At 54.9% G+C, this 20,576-nt stretch overlaps 1 protein-coding gene across 1 annotated transcript in view; it reads left to right on the top strand.

The window, feature by feature from the left end:
* The window catches only part of PPARD (peroxisome proliferator activated receptor delta), a 75,324-nt gene extending 56,188 nt beyond the window's left edge, over window positions 1-19,136 (top strand). The window contains exons 3-8 of the mRNA XM_019738811.3: window positions 4,757-4,987; window positions 12,934-13,088; window positions 13,864-14,002; window positions 15,251-15,453; window positions 15,625-16,075; window positions 16,787-19,136. Coding sequence (XP_019594370.1) covers window positions 4,858-4,987; window positions 12,934-13,088; window positions 13,864-14,002; window positions 15,251-15,453; window positions 15,625-16,075; window positions 16,787-17,034 — 1,326 coding nt within the window. The 5' untranslated portion in view covers window positions 4,757-4,857 and the 3' untranslated portion in view covers window positions 17,035-19,136. The remainder of the gene's footprint in view (window positions 1-4,756; window positions 4,988-12,933; window positions 13,089-13,863; window positions 14,003-15,250; window positions 15,454-15,624; window positions 16,076-16,786) is intronic.
* Window positions 19,137-20,576: the final 1,440 nt, after the last annotated feature.

Here is a 20,576-nt window from a genome sequence, read left to right as displayed (position 1 = left end):
CCCCTGTGGTGCGTGCCACCACTGTGCTCATGGCTCTTAGAAGTCACGTTGCCTGACCGTTTTGTCACCATGCTGCTCTCCTTGATGCTGCCCCTCAGAAACCTCCTGCAGCCCCTCAGCCACAGGCCTGGCGAGGGTCTCTCTCCCCTCACCTGCCCCTGCCTCCTCCACCTCCAAACGTTTCAGTCCTGTGGAGCATGAAGCATCAGTGTCTCTGGTCCTTGTTATTTGGACATTAGCTAATTTTTTTAGAGTTTAATACGTACCAAACAGTCACAAACTGCCTTTGGTGATGGCCCAGGTCCTTTTCCAGTGCTGTCACCCACCCCCTCCCTACCAGCTGTCCCACTGTCCTCTGTAGCCAAGTGTCCTTATATCTTGCTGTTTCAGTTGAGACTGTGTTCAGCTGCATGCAGCTGAAATCTGTCAAACAGTGCCTTGTAAACAGGCGTTTAATTCTTTTCACCTGACGAGTAGTCTGGAGGCCGGCATTGCAGGGCTGGTTCAGCAGCTGTGCAGGCCACGGTGACCGGGCTCCCTCTGACGCCACCCAGCTTCCCCTACCGTTAGCGTCTTACGTAAACATCACAGACTCATGAAATCAAGGAATGAACGCTGGTACGATCCCATTAGCAGCTCAACTAAGAAGAATGTATTTGGAATTTCCCTGTGTTTCCACTGCTGTTCTCTTTCTGTTCCATCCTACGCTGCATTTAGTTGTTAATGTCTCCGTAGTCTCCCATCTGTGAGACTTTTCTCAGTCAGAAAGCTGGAGTTCTGCATGACTTCTCCTGACTTTTCCATCCTACAGTAGTAATTTGGAAATTATACATTCTATTCATGGAGTCTTAGTGGTTACCTTTGAAATTTTGCCATGTATAGTTGACTTCCATTACCAGTTCATAAGTATCATCATTGTTCTTTGTGGCTGCTTAGTATTCCATGTTTCCATATCATAATTTATTTAGTAAGTCCCCTGTTGATGGGCATTTAGCTTATTCCCCACCTCTTACTAGTCAAATAATACTGTAATGAATAACCTTGTACAAGTACGTTATGCCATTTTGCTTAGTGGAAATACAGCTTAGGCTACAACTTAGAAGTGGTGTTTCTGGGTCAGGAAGACTGCACCTGTCATTTAGATAGATGTAGTAGCCAAATTAGCCTGTTTAGAGGTTGTTCCAACTGATATTTCCACCAGGGACGTGTGAGATTGTTACCCCCCCGCACAATTAGCAACGCGTTAGCATTTGTTTTCACCTGCTAATAAAAAGGGTATTTCAAGTGTTGTTTTAATTTGCATTTCTCTTTTTATGAAAGTGTTGAGCATCTTTTCATATGTTCAAGAGCCAAATGTGTACCTTTCTTGATTATGTTTTTCATATCCTCAGCCCATTTTATTATTGGATTGCTGGTCTTTTACTTACTAATTTGTATGAACTATTTTAAGGAAATTAGCTCTTTGTTTGATGAGAATTGCAAATATTTTTTCCCAATTATCTGTTTATTTTCTCATTTTTTTTAACATGTAGAAAGTTAACATTTCTTTTTCTTTCTTTCAATTTTATTTATTTTTATTTAGTTATTTTTTTTTTAATTTTTTTTTAAGGAGGGCGCAGCTCACAGCAGCCCATGTGGGGATCGAACCGGCAACCTTGGTGTTATTAGCGCCATGCTAATTGAGCTAACTGGCCACCCCAGTTTATGTTTCTTATAATCAAATTTATTAATCTTTACCCATAATCTTTTTTTTTTAAGATTTTATTGGGGAAGGGGAACAGGATTTTATTGGGGAACAATGTGTACTTCCAGAAAAGTCAAGTTGTCCTTTGAATCTTAGTTGTGGAGGGCACAGCTCAGCTCCTGTTCCAGTTGCCATTGTTAGTTGCAGGGGGCGCAGCCCACCATCCCTTGCGGGAGTCGAGGAGGCGAACCAGCTACCTTGTGGTTGGGAGCCCGCGCTCCAACCAACTGAGCCATCTGGCCACGCGGGAGCTCAGCGGCAGCTCATTGACCTCATTCTAGTTGCGGAGGGCGCAGCTCGCTGGCCCGTGTGGGAATCGAACCGGCAGCCTATTGCCCAGAGCTCATGCTCTAACCAACTGAGCCACCTGTGCACCCCACCCATAATGTTTTAACCCATGAAGTTTTATGGGTTTAGTGTTATTCTTAGTTTCTCCCCCACCTCAGGACTATTTGAATAGTTCATGTATTTTTCGTTTGTTTGTTTTAACTTTAAAATGTTTGATTTGAGGGGACCTTGCTTGGTATAAGATGTAAAGTAGGGATCCAGCTTAATTTCTCCAGATGGCTACTCCTCTCTTTTATTGAAGGATCTACCTTTTCCCTTTGATTTGAAGTGCTGTCTTTATAACGTATTCAAGTTCTATGTGTGTTTGCATCTACTTGTGGACTTTTGTATTCTCTTTCATTGTCTATTCATGTGCCAGTACCCCACACTGTTTTAATTATTGTAGCTTTCCTATAATTCTTTTTATTCCTTTCCAGCTCATTCCCTATCGTGTCTGCCAAAGTGCCTCCACCCAGATTCTTTGCTTTTTTTCAAGTTTCGTCTTTCACTCTTAGTAGACAGCCGTCCCTCCTACTTAATTAAGTATGAAGAGTGAGGCCATTCCATATGAACTTTAAACACACACACACACACACATACACACGCGCGCACACACACACACACACACACACACACGATGTGATACTTTGTATTTTCCTCATCCTGCACCCTCAAATTATCCCCCTGCCCTGGCTCCCCCCTTGTCTTCCCATGAAGGTCGTTCTCTTCAGACGTCTCCTCTAGCCACAGTCTATTTGAGTTTCCTCTATTTCAAAAAACCTCTTCCTGCCTTTACTACTTTCTCAGTCTAGCATCCTCTTAATACATTTCTTTCCCTGACATATTCACCAAAAAATTGTCCCACTCACTGTCCCAACTTCTTCTCTACCACTAATTAATTCTTCAGAACCCAGGTTTCCATCCCAACCATTTGGCTGAAACTTGTTTCGCAAGGTCACTGATGACCTCATAGTCACTGAATCCAGTGGTATCAGTTTATCCCCCTGAAAACTCTGCAGCAAGTGTGCGGCTTGACCCCTTCCCCCTGAAAGGCAGACCTTCCCTGGGCGCTGAGATGCCAGGCTGTCCCAAGTCTCTCTGCCACTGGCCACTGCCTGCTGTCTGCTCTGGTGCCTTCCTCTGTCCTTTCTCGATTTGCCGCTCTCTTCTTTAGTGACCTGAATCCTTCCTGTGGCTGTCACATCAACAAGGACGCCCCCAAACCTGCAGATTCCCAACCTCCCAGCTCTTAGACTCCAGGGCTGAATGCCAAACTACCTTCTGCAGACCAAGAGGTTATGGTGTCTGTCCAAATGGGCAGATGAGGGCCTGATGGAAAGGAATGATTACAACCACCAGGGGAATTAAAAATAAAAATCCTGATGTGCAAACTGCTTCCCAAACCAATCCAATGAGAATCTCTGGGCATGGGCCCAGACATCTGTAGTTTTGAAAATTCCCCAGTGATTCTAGTATAGCCAAGTGTGCAAGCCTAGAGCAAGGTGAGGGAAGACTCCGATGACCCCTGCCTTCTGGCTCTGGTTAGTGGGCAGATGGGCGTGTGGGTCAGTAAGTTGGGGATTACAGAGGAAGGGCGGGCTGGGGGGAAGGTGGGGGGTTCTGGAGTGGGGCTTCCAACATAAGGGGTCCCACAGATGCTAGAATCTCCCTAAAGCAGGTATTTTCTGCTCCTCCTTCCAGGCCTGCACTGGCATGGGGCAGAAGTCAGGCTCATGCCCAGTGCCCGGGCAGTTGAAGCTCACGTGCCTGGATACAACCCACCTTCCTGGCCATCTGTCCAAACCCCCTCTCCTTCAGCACCCCACTCCCCAGCCAGTGGACTCCTCAGCATTCCCCACTGTGCTGCCTGAGTCTCTTCTCATGCTGTGTCCCCACGAGGCGTTCCATGCCATCTCCCTACTGTTCCCTGCCAGGAAGGCTGTCCCACAGCACCTCGTGATCTTACCACCTCTGACTGTGGCATTTGTGGACAGGATCTTAGTTGCTGAGGGTTGCAACTGTCTCCTCCTGGGGGACGTACACGTGGCGGTCCCCACCTAGTAACACAGCTTTGGGAAGCTTACAGGACAGAGTGCATCTCCCCTTGTCTGATGGCTCTGCCACTGAGAGTCTAGTTGCAGATCTGTCAACTGGGAGCCTCGCTAACAGGGGCTGGTGTCTTCTATCCACATCCAAACACAGGAAGGCTATGACCCACTCCCTTCAGGAAATTGACTTAGGAGAGCAGCGATTCTTGGGCCTGAGTGCTGGTGGGACAAGATGGGGTTAGAAGCGTGGCGCATATGAGGATCTCCCGGATGACTGGGGCGCGTGAGAAAGCCCCTCAGGTCACTCTCGTGTGTCTCCTGTAGACAGGATCTCAAAACACAGGATGCAGCAGAGGCAGGGAAAGGTGGTACAGTGGTACGTCACCCTCTCCGGTTAATGGAGACTATGCTGAACCCCACAAACTTGCCACAGGAGCCTAGTGGGCAAAGGGCAGGAGGGGAAGTGACTTGTGATGCAGGGAGTGGAGGCCGGGGGAAGAGGCGCTCATGCTCTGAAGGAGCAGGGGGTCCCCCGACTTAGCCCCCAAATGGTAGCCCTCAGGCATGGCCACTCCCATCACCCTCTCGTCCTCTTCACTGCCTCCCCCGACCTCTTCCTGTCGTCCCCTTCGCCCAGGCTGACAGGAACTGCCCTGTAGAGGTCCATCTGCGTTCAGACCCAGATGATGCCAGAGCTATGACCGGGCCTGCAGGTGTGGCGCCGAGGGGAACTCAGCCATGGAGCAGCCACCGGAGGAAGCCCCTGAGGTCCGGGAAGAGGAGGAGAAAGAGGAAGTGGCAGAGACACAAGGAGCCCCAGAGCTCAACGGAGGACCAGAGGACCCGCTTCCTTCCAGCAGCTATACAGGTGAGGAGGGGGCAGAGGGGACGCAGCCAGGTGACGGGAACCTGGGCCTCTGCGAACAGCGTCACGGGAGTGCAGAGTGACTGAGGACGAGCCAGACAGCCGAGGTTCACACCCCCGCTCTGCTGCTTGTCCGCAGCAGGGACCTGGGCAAGTTGTACCACTTCTTCCTGTAAGACAGACAGGGATTGTGGGGACATAGACATGGGCTTTTGTGAGAAGTACCCGAGTTAGCATTTGCTGTGCATGTCATCATCATCAATCCACCCCTGCTACCACGAGGGATCTAGGACCAATCTGCTTTAACAGCACACGAGAGAGGTCCACTGTACTGTGATTGTTCCATCAGTCAAAACACACTACTCGATTGACCAGCTGCTAATCATACACACCATCGAGCTGCACTGTCATTGGGCCTAAAGTGCTAAGCAGTTGGTATGACTGTAATTAATATTCCTTCTGTGCAGCCAGACAGTTTTTTACCTTCTTGTCTCACTCGTTGGTTCCCCTTTATTTATCCACTGTCAGCAGCCATGTAGACGTTTTTCTCTGGCGCCCTGTGCTCTTCTGTCACTGTCTTCATCATCATCATGATTTACGTCCACCTTCAAGGGCACCCAGAATGCACTTTTCTCAGCCCCTGCGTCTCTCTCCCTGCTGCTGACGCCGCCCTTCCCCTGCTCCCTCCCTGAGTGCCATCACCTGAGTGCCATCACATCCCACTGACCTTTGTTCCCTTCCCTCAAGGGAAACTCTGCATCAGGAGAGAATGTACTGCCAGGAGGGCATATCCTGATCTGGCTGCTGGTTTCAGCCCGAGGAGATCCTGGTCACAGGGGTGATTCAGGGCAGAGGAGCAGGCCCGCTCCACAAACATGGGCTCTGGACCCTTGTTTCTGCATGGGGGGAGGTGGATGGTGTCAGAGTTAACGCAGGGCGGGGGCTGTTGACGCAGGACAGGCTCCTGCCTGGGCCTGCACCTAAAACAGGCCCGAATCCTCGAGCCACACGGCTTTGAACCTGCAAAGCAAGTCCCAGGATTTTGCAGAGTTTCTTCCTCTTCAGGGCACATGGTAGGGTAGGGTGAGGGGTAGGCCATCTTATCCCACCCAGACACCCAGGAGTGACCAAAGCAGGCTTGGTGTGATTTCAGGGCCCATGCCCCTGGTGGTTGGCTCGTGGCTGGGAAGGCTTTGGAGACCCAGCCTTTTTTAGAAGAGAGGAATGGCTAACTAGGAGTGGTCAGTCCCTCAGCGCTAATGACACGTACTATTCTGAACTTGAGACAAGTGAGGAGGGTTAGGAAGCAGAGGGAAGACGCTGGGGGCTAAGAATGAACAAGGGATGTCACTGTGCACACCGAGAGAGAGTAAAGGAAATGGAGGGCCACGGGTTTGGTGGCCTCACTGCTGCCCTGGCCCACCTGGTCCCCACACCAGGGCCCAGGCACATAGACGTTGCCTGCAGACTAATGTCTTCCTGGGGTTTCCTACGTGCCCTTGTGAGGACCACATTCCCGAGTGAGCCTGCTGTTCACACACAGACCAGTGTGTGCCTGGTACACAGGCAGGGCGAGGCGGCATGTGATGGCATCTCAGGGAGTGTTATCGGTGGGATTTAGGGTGTGCGGGGAGATGTCTGGGGAAGAATTTGCCCATCCACCCTTGCCCATACACTGTGCCATGTTCGGTGTGTTTAATAGAGTCTGTTTATCAATAAATTCATCAAGTGGAGGTAGAAAGGCTTTCTTGTTCAGTATTTCAATCATACACAGGAAGACTTTCTATAAACACGCAGTTTACCGTAGGACAAATCCAAATGGCTAAAACACGAAACACTTTTAAGTCTACTCACCAATCAAAGAAGGTGTCTTCAGATGCGGTGCTGTGTAAGCTATGGGATTGGCCGCGACGACCTGCTGGCCTGAGGTTGAGGACGTAGCTGCCCCGCCCCCGAGGGTGGAAAGGCAGCATGGCCAGCGCGGTTAGGGGGCATGCTTTGTCCCTGCAGCTCTCCTCCTAGGCATGGACCCCATGCGCGGAGATTTCTACACTTGTTTGCGGTAGCACTGTTCATAAAAGCAAAACATTGGAAGGCGCCCATCTGTGGGAACTGGTTGTGTACAATGTGGTAGAGCCACAGCGTAGAATGCTCTAGGCATCAAAATGGATACGGTAGGTCTGTATATCCTGGCAGGGAAGTAAGTTCCTGACACATTGGGAATCTCATTGTTTAAAAATCCTCATGTATCATAGAAGGTACTAGAAGAATATACACAAAGGACTAACGGGGCTAGCTCAGAGGGGTAGGACCACGGGTGGAGAGGACTTGTCATAAGGTGCTACATGCCCGTATGTATTTCCCAACAAGCCCGAAGTACTCTCATACTGTAAAAAGCAATTATGTTGCTTTTCTTTAAAAGGTTAAAAATAAAGGCCACAGGTGGGGGGGCCCTGGAGACAGAGCATCATCCTGTTTGTGTTGGGGTCACGTAAACCAGGGCAGGAGTCCCAGGCCAGCCACTGGGAGCTGTGCCCTCACTGGTGCCACACCCTCTTCACCTGGAAAGGCTGCATCCTGTCCACCTCAGGGGCCAGCCAGGTAAGGAATAAATGGTGCTGACACACCACAGATCTCACACCTGCTGGTTCCCTGCCCTGTCCCAGGAGCCTATGACTTTGACCTCCAGAGTCCCCTCAGGGATCCATGAGGATGGGCGCGAGCCTGAAACAGCAGGAAGGCTGCGGCTTGCTTCCCCTCTGACCGTCCTGACCGTGCCTCTCTGTACCAAGCTCAATACCTCCCAAGCCCCTCCTCTCACCCACAGGGAGGCAGGCAGGACAGCCCCCATCGGCAGCACTCAGCACATGCCCAGGGCCCCCAGCTGGGGCGGAGCAGGGGTAGCTGCAAGCGGTGCTCACACCCACTGCTGCCCTCTTCCCGTCCTGCTTCAGTGAGGAACATCCTGTCACACTGAGAAAGTGGTCGGCGGTCTTACTGTGGGGCTGAGGAAGGTGGAGTGTCCTTCCTCTTGGCCTTGGCGCCTCCTCTCACTCAGCAGATGCTTGGTGGCTGTCCAGACAGCCGTTCAGCAGAGGACAAGGCTGTTGCCTGCCCTGCGGAGCCCACAGTCCAGGCAGAAGGGACAACAGGAGGAAGGAGGCTGCTTGGTAACCCAGCCCCCGAGCCCTGCAGAATTGGCCCTGACTTCAGAAGCTGTCTGCCTGTGGGGCTCTGCCAGCAACATAAACCGGGCTGGCCTCTGCTGGCCGCCTCCCAGCTATGCTGACAGCATAGCTCTAGCGATGGAGACTAGATATGCCGGAGCGCTCGCCACCGCAGGGACGGCCTGAATAAGGGCTATCGTGTGTTTGCTGAACTTGTAATCAAAGATGGTGCAACTGATACTTCGCGCTGGGTGATGGGCCTACTGTTTATACGGAGTCCAAACATTTGACTGGTGACCCAGTGTCATCCTCGGCGGTGACGTGTCTCCTTGTTTATCACAATCACAGAGTATTGATCAGTAGTAACGAACACCTGTTTATACATATGGGCAGTTGTAGAGGGCAGTGAGTAAGAGCTCAGCCCCGGGGTGGATGGTTCCAGGTTATAAATCTCACTCTGCCGTTGATCTAGTCAGGATTCTCTAGAGAAACAGAACCGGGGTGGGTGGGTGGGTGGGTGTGTGTGTGTGTGTGTGTCTGTGTGTCTGTGTGTGTGTGTGTGTGTGTGTGTGTGTGTGTAGGAGGGAGGGAGGGAGGTTTGTTTTAAGGAATTGGCTCAGGCATTTGTGAGGGACAGCAAGTCGAAACTGCAGGCCAGGCCAGCACGCTGGAGACGGAGGGAAATTGACATTGTAGCTCAAGTCCAAATGCAATGTGGAGACAGAATTCCTTCTTCCTTCGGGAGGCCTGCTCACATTATGGAGAGTGATGATTTAAATGTTAATGATACCTAAAAAATAACTTCACAGCAACGTCTGGACTGATGTTGGACCACAAACTGGGTACTATGGGTACCATGGCCTGGCTAAGTTGGCACATAAAATTAACCATCAGAGCCACTGTCAGCATGTTTCTTAACCTTCTGAGCCTAACGTGGGGGTAAGAAGTCCTGCTAGAAGGCTTCTTTTGAGGTTCATAAGATTAATGATGTAAAGTGTCCAGCAGGCATGCTCAGAGAAAGAGGTGTGATTGGTGCAAACACACAGCCTTTGCAGGGAAGTGAAGTGTAGGTTCAAGTTCCAGCTCCACTACAGATAAGGCAGGGGACCTTGGGCAGATCCCTTAACCTCACCGAGCCTCAGTTTCCTCTCTTTAAATGGCAGTTACGAAATGATACTAACAGGCGTAAAGATACTAACATACTTGGCGTTTAGTGGGGGCCTGATAAACACTGGTTCCATCCCTTTCCCTCCAGGGGGTGGTAAAGGTAGGAGATAACTTGGGAGGTCAGGCAGAGTGCGGCTAGAGTGGAAGTTCAGAGGCAGGGCATAGGGCCCAGACATGGCCATCGGGTGAGCAAGTGCATTTCCTGAGGGCAGAGGCGGGGCTGGCCTTGGCCAGGGAGAGCGGCTGGGCTGGGCAGGCAGACGGCCTTCCCATGGCAAGCCCAGGGTCTCTTCTACCCGGCGCGCCTGAGGGGCACCAAGGCGGGACTCCTGGTGTGGGGGAGAGCCTCTCGGAACCCCAGTCTCCCACTGGGCCATGGGGCAGTGCTGGGACCGAACTTCAGAACCTGGTACCTAGAACGGGGTAATCATTACTTTCAAGTAGGATATGGCGGTGATTTGAGGATAAACTCTTAAGCCAGGTGGTCAACCAGGAAGAAACAGAACCTTTCTCTTTGGAAAACCCACCCCAAATTACCACCACTTCAGTGTCCCCGATATAAATGCACCCCACAACAAAAGCAATCCCTGTAGGATGCATGCACTCTGCCCATCCCAGCCCCTTATCTTCCTGGCCTTTCTCTGTCTTGTGTATCAGTTGTGTTCTCTTATTCCCCTCAAAAGCAGGGTGTGCCCTTGTCCTATTCCCCTGAAACTGCCAGGCCTCCCTGGTTGCTCTCCAGCTCAGAAGCCTGTGCCTCTTCGCCAACCGGGACAGGCCCTCTCCCAGGGCCCCTCAGTGTCCTGGGCCTGTTTCTCCCCAATCCAGTTTGTAGCCCTTGCTGACGGGGACCCGTCTGGGACTCCTGCCCAGGGTGTCCTCACAATCCACAGCTCTGGCGGGCTTGGGCATCCTGGCTTCTTCCCGTTGCCAGTGGTTCTGACTCCCCGAGTCCAGGCGACACGAGAGGAAGCTAAGTCTTGTTCCAGGTGCTCGCTTTCCTGGCCTCCTAAGCAGAGACACCCCCCACCCACCCACCTTGGGTTTCTATGAAGCTGTGGGGGTAGAGGGACAAAAAACCAGAAGAAGGAAGAGAGAGGCATGGTCCCTGCCTGTGGGGCACACAGCTTGGAAACTGTAGGATGACGACTTTCTCGTGAGGTCACCCTAACTGAGGCTGGTATTTACACAGCACTTGCAAGTTCCCAGAGCTTTCTCTGTATCAACTCCCGTCGGCCTCACCGTGAGACTCTGAGATAGATACTGTTGTCATCTCCCATTTACAGAGGTGGAAACAGGCCCAGAGGGCAGAGGTGGGCTTTGAGCCCAGGACACCGATTTGAACTTAGACTGCATGGCTCCTGAGACGTGTTCTTACCCCTAAGCCTGCTGTTTCTGAGCACCCGGGGGCTGGCCGGGAGGTCATCCAGAGCTCAGCCTCGAGCCCAGGGAGGGGAGCAGTCACCTTCCCTGACCACCTCACACCCGCTGACGGCGCCTTCGCAGTCCCTCCCGCTCTGCCTGCCTCTTGACTAGCGCTGCCACTCGCTGCATTGTGTTCTGGTTTTCTTACCTTTTTCTTGCCTCAGCAAGTTGAGGGTAAGTGCTCATCAAATGTCTGTTGAATGAGAAGAGAGGGTGGCATTGCCACGGGCAGCGCCAACAGCAACCAGATAACAAGACACCTGCCGAGCCTCCAGGGCCATGAGGGAGAGTGAGGCAGCACCGCCAGGAGGTGGGCACTCTGAGGTGCCTGGCCCTGTGGACGGGACTCAGCAGTGGGGGGATCCAAAGGGAATGTGACTCGAGGAGCTCTGAGTCCAGTCTGGAGGCAGACATGTGAGCCTCAGCATCAGCACCGCGCACAAGAGTGCTACCAAGTGTACAGTGCTCACAGACACACAGAGACGAGGGGAAGAGCCGGAATATGCCCCCCACAGCACCTGCACAGGTGTCCCCAGAGGTTCACATGTCACCTCCTCTCCCAGCAGCGGGGAATGGGAGTTCGCTGCCTGTTCTATCCAGCGCCTCCAGGCCTGTGCGTGCTCCCCAGCCCTCCAGCCGGTCACACCCCAGCAGCTTGAGGACCCTTATCCCACAGCCACTGAGCCCTGGCCTGTGGCCCTGACATTGTAGGGGGAGCCCCCAGCACTGAGTAAACAGACTGGCAGGTGGTGACAGCGGCTACTTAGAAGACCAAAGCCGCTCCGCCCTCCCTCCCAGGCTGCAGTCTCCCCGCAGCACCTTGCCCGGGAAGTGGAAGGAGCCCACTCTCCCCTTCTGGGCTGAGGGGGCAGCTACACCCCTTGGAATGACTGCAGGTTGGGAGCTAAGGTTCTGGGACAGGATGGGCCATTTAAGGGACCAGGGTCTTGTGTCCCCCTTGCCCTCATCAGCCAGGGGAGGGGGACAGGCTGCTGGGCGCCCTTCCTATTTCCAGGATGAGGGCTGGGTGAGGTCACTCCTGAGAGCCAAGGGGGAAATGGAGTGGGAGGAAGGAGTGAGAGAAGTGCAGTGCACTTTGGGAGGGTCCTCCATGGTGGGGAAAACTAGGTCTCGTGCTGAGTGGAAATGTGAATTCTGGACTTACTGCCATGGCTTGGGTCTCCCTAAGGCGCCGCCGCTCTATGTCACCGATTCTCTGGTTTGGGTCTTGGTCCCTGGTCCCCGAGGAGATTGCTCGGTCATCAGGGAAGAGAGCAGAGAAGAGCAGGTTGGCAGGCCAGCAGGCAGACGCAGGACAGACGACGCGTGGGTCACGCCGCACTGGGCAGGGGCTCAAGAGACTGGGGCTCAGTGTGGGTCCCCTTTCCAAGGGAAGGGCTCATTTCTGAGTGTCAAGGGAGAGATTAAGAGACTCAGCAGTCCTTGCATCTGACAGCATGTGTGCCCTGAAGTTGTTGCCATGGTAACTGCTCTCCTTGCTGACACTCAACACCTGGTTCAGACATCGACGTTGAACAGAAAAACACTTGTGGAAATCCACTGTGCTGCCCAGTCCATGTAACTGATACCCACGCTATTGCAACTCGAGCAAGGAGTCTCATGGGAATTAGTTTGAGCTTCTTGAGAGACCTTTTACAGGACCTCTGGGGTCCGGGCAAGAATGAGATTTCTCAGGTGGCGGGGTGCTCTGCAGACGTCTGCACTTCTAGTCTTCACAAAACATTTCATACCACCCCACGTGGGCCGCTTCCTAAAGACAGCCTACAAGATGCCGTCTGCTTCCTTTCCCTTGCTCTCCTCCTCCCAAAACAACCATCCCCCCATACCCTCTCCTCCCCAGTGGGGAGTTCAGCCCAGGAAGGCTCTGACTTACTCCAGGTAGGAATAGCTGCCATCTCCAGAATACTTGCTGTGTGTCAGGCCTGGAGGAAGTGCTTTGGAAACGTCACCACCCTCCCAGAAGCTGTCATTAACCCCATGTTCCAGGTGAAGAAACTGACTCTCAGGAAGGTTGACCCCCATGGCCAGCCAGGCCGTAAGTGGCTGCGGCAAGGGCTGTGTGAGTGAGACACGTGGGCTCTTCCTGCCACCTGCACTGCCTGGGCTCCGGGCACCTCCCTTGGCGCCCAGCTCAGCGGAGTGTAAGCTCCCTGTGTTGTGTGTCTGCAGACCTCTCCCGGAGCTCCTCGCCACCCTCACTGCTGGACCAGCTGCAGATGGGCTGTGACGGGACCTCGTGCGGCAGCCTCAACATGGAGTGTCGTGTGTGTGGGGACAAGGCATCAGGCTTCCACTACGGGGTTCATGCTTGCGAGGGGTGCAAGGTATGGGCAGGGGGGTGGCTGGCTGGCTGGCCGGCAGGGCTGTGGTCACATGGTGAGTTACCCTGCCAGAAAGGCTTTCCCTGCTGGGCGGTGTGGCCCTGACAGTCCCCACTGCGGAATTCCCTGGGTGGCAGCCAGGCCCTTGGGCCCATTCCAGGCCTCAGCTTTGGGTCCTGCTGGAAAGGAGGGGTTCCCTTGTCAGGCCTGCCCTGCTGGGCAACTGCGCGGTTGACCCAGCCACTCACCTGGGCTCCCTGGGCTGCTTGCGCCCCCTGGGGACCTGGCTGGAGAACACAGGCTGGACCCGATGGGGGCTTGGGCTGAGCCATCTCCCTGAGGTCAGGGGTTCCTGCGCCTCAAAGCCTGAAGGGGGCTCTGAGCAAAAAGGAAACGTTACGTTTCGTTTCCAGTGGTGCTTTTGGGTTCTCCCTCCTAACTGCACACCCATCAAATTTTCACATATTTTATTAAACTATCTAGAAAATAGGCAGGACCAGATACATTTATGAATAAATCAAGTTAGCCACAGTACAATTTTATGTTACCAAACAAAAAGAAGCATTTAAAATAAATATGGTATATTATTTTAATTAGTTCAAAAGTTACCTTCTCCCTCTCCCAGAAAACTTCCCACCATTACTTCAGATTTCTGGAGGTTTCACATCTTCCTGCATAATTGGGCCCCTGGTACAAGCCAGCTGAGAATCTTGGGCAGCAAGATTCTCAGCCTGTCTCCCTTCCTGTGGCATTTCCTCACCTGTGCACTGCCCCTCAGGGCTTCTTCCGTCGAACGATCCGCATGAAGCTGGAATACGAGAAGTGTGAGCGGAGCTGCAAGATCCAGAAGAAGAACCGCAACAAGTGCCAGTACTGCCGCTTCCAGAAATGCCTGGCTCTGGGCATGTCGCATAACGGTGAGCGCCGGCCTGGGCCAGGCACCGGGGCTGCTGGCGCCACACAGCTGGGAACCAGGCTTCAGGGAGCCCGGAAAGGGGGTGCCCTTGGAGCAGGGCCTGGCACACAGTAAGCACTGCTGTGTCAGCTGTGGACCTCACTGGTCTGGACCCTGAGTCTTGGAGCCAGTACAAGGCTGACCAGTGTCCACTCTGGATCCCAGGCCGGGAGCAGTCACCACCTTTCTGTACCTGAGGGTCACCCTCTCTGCCCCAGAAGGAAAGTGGGAGTGGACCCCAGCCTGTTTTGGATGACCTGACCAAGCATGAAAAGCCACTGCCAAGGCCTGAGAGGCCCTCAGTCCTTGTTGGTTATTGAATGGGGGTGGGAGCCAGTATGTGAGCACGTGTGTCAGCTGCCAGGACGGGGCGGGAGTCCTGGAGGCCAGTCACGCCTGGGAGACAGCCTGCCCTGCTCTGTGCGCCAAGCCTCGTGCACAGCCTTCAGACCCCATAGAAAGGCTTTGCAAAGCCCACTGCCCCCTTAATCCCTGTGGGTCAGACCTCCAGAGGACAGGGAGAGCCTCTTGTTTAAATGTCTTCACCCATGGATACCCTAACAGTCTTATATCTTCAGGGGGGCAGGACCTGAGCCCGCCGTCTGCAGCTTTTTTTAGGTGATGGGATCCCGCCCATCACTCTGTATCTGCCGGGCCCCATTATCTGGCCAAGGTGAGGGGGTTTCCTAGATCTCAGGACTGACTGCTCGATTTTTCTCTAAGAGAAGCCAGATTCGTGTCCTGTTCCATTACTAACGACACAGTTTTTGCGTGCTCAATATGTGAGGACTCATTTAATTGTTGTGACAGTCCAGGGAGCTGCATCAGCCCCGTTTTCTGATGAGACAGGAAGGTGGAGTAGCCTGCCTGAAGTCCCACGCCTGGCCAGCTGCTTAGCTGGGACTCAGGCCTTTGGCACCAGAGGCTGTCTTCCTGCCCCCGCACTGCACCACGTCTGGGCCAGAGCGGCTCAGCCACCCTGAGTGAGGGCCTTTGTGTGCTGGGCATGGAACAGGGCAAGCCCTGCCCGCCTGGACTTTACTTTCTGGAGGATTTCCCCAGTGTTCCAACTTGCTGCCTCTAGGGCTGAAGGCCCTGGTCTCAAAATGTGTGTGTCCGTCTCTGGCCCTTGTGCCTGTAGAGGGACGAGGAGGTTACAGGTGCTGGCTGCTGCCTGGGCTCCTTGGTAACCCTCCCCCATTCCATGCAGCCATCCGCTTTGGCCGGATGCCAGAGGCCGAGAAGAGGAAGCTGGTGGCTGGGCTGACGGCGAGTGAGGGCAGTCAGCACAACCCACAGGTGGCTGACCTAAAGGCCTTCTCCAAGCACATCTACAGTGCCTACCTGAAAAACTTCAACATGACCAAAAAGAAGGCCCGTGGCATCCTCACTGGCAAGACCAGCCACACGGCGGTGAGTGTCACTGCTCGGCTCGGCAGCACCTCTGGCTCTGGGCCTCGCTGCCCCCTGCCTGCCTCCTGGGAGCACCAGGCCTCCCCTAACGTCGTGGTACAGGCAGGGGGTATGGGGAGCACACGGGCGGGGGGCCCTGAGGCCCGGCCTCTAACGGGGCCTGGTTTTCAGCCCTTTGTGATCCACGACATCGAGACACTGTGGCAGGCAGAGAAGGGCCTGGTGTGGAAGCAGCTGGTGAATGGCCTGCCCCCCTACAAGGAGATCAGCGTGCACGTCTTCTACCGCTGCCAGTGCACCACGGTGGAGACCGTGCGTGAGCTCACTGAGTTCGCCAAGAGCATCCCCAGCTTCGGCAACCTCTTCCTCAACGACCAGGTGACGCTTCTCAAGTATGGCGTGCATGAGGCCATCTTCGCCATGCTGGCCTCCATCGTCAACAAGGACGGGCTGCTGGTGGCCAACGGTACTGGCTTTGTCACCCGTGAGTTCCTGCGCAGCCTCCGTAAGCCCTTCAGTGACATCATTGAGCCCAAGTTTGAGTTTGCTGTGAAGTTCAATGCCCTGGAACTTGATGACAGTGACCTGGCTCTGTTCATCGCGGCCATCATCCTCTGCGGAGGTAAGTGAGGGTGGGCAGGCCGCCCCCACACAGCCAGCCCGCTGAGGGCTGGGCCCTCCCTACAGAGCTCCACGCCTGAGCTCAGATGGCGTGGGGAAGACAGCGTTCACGGCACCAACATAGGTGGAGAGGAGATGGAAAAAAGCCTGAAAGGACATACACCAACATGTTGATGGGGGCTATTTCTGGCGGCGGTGGAGACATTTTCTGTGCTTCACGTATATTTTTCAAGTCCAACACAGTCACTAATAATGAGCGTGCTAACAGTGGCGGAGAGCTCGCTTCCTGCCGGGCACGTTCCAGTTCCTCTTCCTAGATTATAACTCATCACATGATCCTTACAGCAACCATGTGCGACAGGCACTTCTGTTATCCCCAGTCTGCAGCTCAGGAAACAAGCCCAGGGAGGCCGAGTGACCTGCCCGTGGCCTCACCCCTAGGCTGGTGGAGCCGAGGCGAGAAAGCAGGCAGTGGGTCGTCTCTTACCCATGGTGCTTTACTGCCTAGTCGGGAAACACCGGGGGCGCGCGGCGGCGGGAACGCTCAGGAGGACAGTCATTGACAGGACAGGGCTTGGGTCTGTCACAGCAAGGACGCCTGCTGTCCCCTGGGCCCAGTCCCCCATGCAGGGTGGGGGTGGGGAGCTCCTCTGCCTTTGGGAGCCCCGTGCATGCCCGCTGCCTCCCACACCTCTGCCCTGTGTCCCCACAGACCGGCCCGGCCTCATGAACGTGTCCCAGGTGGAGGCCATCCAGGACACCATCCTGCGTGCCCTCGAGTTCCACCTGCAGGCCAACCACCCCGACGCCCAGTACCTCTTCCCCAAGCTGCTGCAGAAGATGGCCGACCTGCGGCAGCTGGTCACCGAGCACGCCCAGATGATGCAGCGCATCAAGAAGACGGAGACGGAGACCTCGCTGCACCCGCTGCTCCAGGAGATCTACAAGGACATGTACTAATGCGCCCGCCAGCGCCTCCCAGCAGGCCTCGGAGCCCAGACCAGGGGGCAGGTGGCGCTGGCAGAGGCGCCGCCCTGAGAACTCGGCCTGGCGCCAGAGCAGTGGGAGCTCACACTTGTGGGCGGACACATGGCCTCTCGCCTCAGTGTTCCCTCCCTCCCGCTCCCTTCTTTCGTCTCCCTCCTTTTCGGTTCCTCTTCCCTAATTTCTTTGTTCTTTCTCTTCCTTTCTATAGGTTTCCCTCTCCCTCCTTTGCCCTCTTTTTCTCTCCCCATCCCCATGTCTGTCCCCTCCTCTTTCTGTGAGATAGTTTGTGTTATTTCACCACCAGCATAGAACAGGACCTCTGCTTTTGCCCCCGTCCTCCGGAGCAGAAGGGAGTGGGGCCTGCCCTCTGCACCCAGTCACCTGCAGGGCTCGGGACCTCATTCTGCTTCTGTCTTCACAGCAAGGGACTTGAGCCATCCAAAGAAACACTAAGCTCTCTGGGCCCAGCTTCCTGGGGAAGCCGAGCGTGCCCTGGGCTGACTGGCTGCAGCAGTGGCCCCTAGTCACTGGGTGCCTGCCGTGAAGGCCAGGATGCCCCCCTAAGACTGTCACCACCCTCCCGAGGCTGAGGCTGGGACCCCCTGACCCAGCCGACCCCACTCCGGCAGCACACCCCAGCCTCACTGACACCCAACATCCTTTTTGTTCTTTTCACGGGTCTTCCAGGCCAGTGTTGCTAATGGCCCCCTGTGCTGGCCACTGGGGGGACCTCCCCACAGCCTGGAAGGAGTGGGGGTTCCTCCAGGTGGGGGCCCCCACACTCCCATTGAAGAGAAGCAAGCCTCAAGGGTGGCCAAGGTTGGTGGAGAAAGCAGCAAGCAGTGCAGTTAATAATGACCCCTGGCCTCGGGGTCACCCTCCATCGGCACCCCACACTCCCCCACGTCTGCAGCAGCCCCTGAGTCCTGCCCGTGTTTTGTCAGCACCACAGCTCTCACCTCTCCCAGGACCGGGACCTTGCCTCACGCACAGCAACGTTCCTTTCTGCAGCCAGGAGACACTGGCTCTGGCTCCTGGAGCTCACTGAAGCTCATGCCACCAGCCCCACTCACTCCCTGGAGCTGCCACTCCAGCACACACCAGGCACTGAATTCACTTTATCTGCAGGTTCCACACCCCTCCCCCTGCCCCGGGCAGATGGGTGCCCAGAGGAGCCTGCAGGTGTGGGGCAGAGCTGTGCCTGTCCCCAGGACTGGGCTGGATTCCTGGTCAGCAGGGCTGTCCTGCTGAGTCAACCCAGCACCTGTTCCCAAGGGGCGGTGCCAGGGATAAGCTGATCTGTTTATTGTGACATCCGTCTGCCCCAGTAGCTCTGCCACCTTCCCCTTCCCTTGTGTTCTGCCCGGCCGGTCACCTGGAACTCGCTGCACAGCCTCTGCTGACGGACCTTACTGGGCCAGTCCCACTCTGCCCCGGCCCCTTCTCTCCCCCGCCCCAGGAGCATGCAGTGCCCTCCTCCAGGGAGAGGAGGGGCTGAAGCACAGTGTGGAGTGTGTGTCTGAGCAGGGGGGCAGAGAGCACCCCAGGCTGCTCTCCCAGGGAGGAAACTGGCTGGAGCGGGGAGGGGCTGGCAAGGGTTTCTGAGAAAGGTGAAGACCCGAGTTAGAGCCTGGGATTCCTGGGTCCTGTCTGGTCCCCCTTGGCCAGGGGTCCTTCTGTCTGACCGCAGCAGCTCTGGAAAGAAATGCCCTAGCCAGGACAAGCCCAGTGTCTGCCCCTGCCAGTGCTGTGGCCTTCCATGCCCCAGGACCACTCTACTGGCAAAGTTCATCCCTCTCCCCTCCCACCCTTGGCTGACCAGGGATTTGGGTTAGGGCTACTCCCTTTGGGTCAGTACTGTGAAGAGATGCTGTGCCTGACCTCCCCCTCCCCCACCACTCCCATCCCCCACCCAGCCCAGGTGCTGAGAATACAGCTCTTCTCAGTGTCTGAACAATCTCCAAAATTGAAATGTATATTTTTGCTAGGAGCCCCAGCTTCCTGTGTTTTTAATATAAATAGTGTATACAGACTGACGGAACTTTAAATAAATGGGAATTAAGTATTTAAGAGTTGATTTAGGCTGACTGAGTTCTTCGCATGATTTTCCTGGGAGCTGGTTGGACTCCCCTCTTCTCCATATCCAGTGCACAGAGGGGAACCTTAGTTGGGCAAGTGGGCTTTGGGGTGCTGCCTGTTGTGGCCTGTGGGAGCCCCCTCTTTCCCCCTCGCCTGCCCTGCGCACCACTCCAGTCAGCAAGGGTTGGGGAGGACGGAGAAGATGCCACCCCTTCCCTGCAGGGAGAATTTGTGAGGGGGAGATGTATGGGGCCGTGGCACAAAGCAGGGGTGGCGGGTGCGAGGGGGTCTGCAGGGGCTCCTGGAGAACACAACTCTCCGTGGGCCTTGAGGGGTACGTGGGACTCGACGGGGTACCATTCACTGTCGGTTGTTGCCACCCCCACAGCAACTGGGGCTTTCCTCCCCTTAGCCAACACCCCAGTTTTCTCCTTTACTCCCAGGGCTGCCATCTCCACAGCGGCTGCAGGGAGCCCAGCCGTCAGCAGCCAGTGGGCTCTGCTGCAGCAGGAGGCACGTTCCACGTTCAGGGCACATTTGAGTGCTTGTCTAGCCAGAAAACAACCATCGTAAATTTTCACAATGGAGAGTTCACTCCAGGGAATTGTTACAAACGTACTGAGAGGAGAAGGAACAAAAGGGGGGATATTGAGGTCATCCAGACATCAGTAACTGGGGGAAGCCACTCACCCCCAGGACTGAATGGAAAATGGTATCATCTAGAGGCTGCCATGGCTAAAATACCCGCCAGCAGTGCAGAAGCCCTGGAGGCCAAAGCCACCTGCTGGGGGGACTAGAACCGGAGTCCATGCACGCTGTGTGTGTATCTGGGGCTGCCAGGGCCCCCTCAGCCCCCACCGTCACTCTTGCTGCCCCTGGGACCTCCCCACTTGAGCAAGAAGCCTGGATGGTGGTGACACTCAGCTGCCCCTGCCAAGGGTGCCGCCCGAGTTTGGGGGTGGAGGGGCAGTTGCTCCCTTCTTCCTGATTCCCATCTGTTGCCTGTACCTCCCATTGAAAAAACAGCTGTAAGGGAGTCTAGGAAATGTCGTTTCCTGCCGTGTAGAGGAGCGCGTGGGAGAGCTACGAACCAGATACCAAGCACCAAGTATACACATAGCCCGAGGGGAACGACCCCCGAGACTCGCAGCTACGGTGGTGGTCAAGTCTGACACTTGCCTCCCTGGTTTCTCTGGCTGGCGGCTGGCCAGAGCCCCCTGAACTCTCAACTCCCATATGGTTCATCTCAGCCAGGAAAGTGCCAGTCCGAGGGTGATAGGAGGAAAAGAGGTGTGATGCTTAGAACGGGCATCTCTGAAATGGACAGCCTTGCTCATGATGGAATCTTCTAGTTGACGTGGTTTATTTTGCTCACCTCCCTATTCTTTCCCACCTCCATCATGTGGGAGAAAACTCAGATGACAGGCTCAGTGGTT

The sequence above is a fragment of the Rhinolophus sinicus genome, chromosome 2, assembly GCF_057876585.1.
Source record: "Rhinolophus sinicus isolate RSI-liver-muscle chromosome 2, RSI-T2T, whole genome shotgun sequence".
NCBI lineage: Eukaryota > Metazoa > Chordata > Mammalia > Chiroptera > Rhinolophidae > Rhinolophus > Rhinolophus sinicus.
Note: the sequence above shows the minus strand (reverse complement) of the source record. Positions and strands in the feature narration are given on the sequence as shown.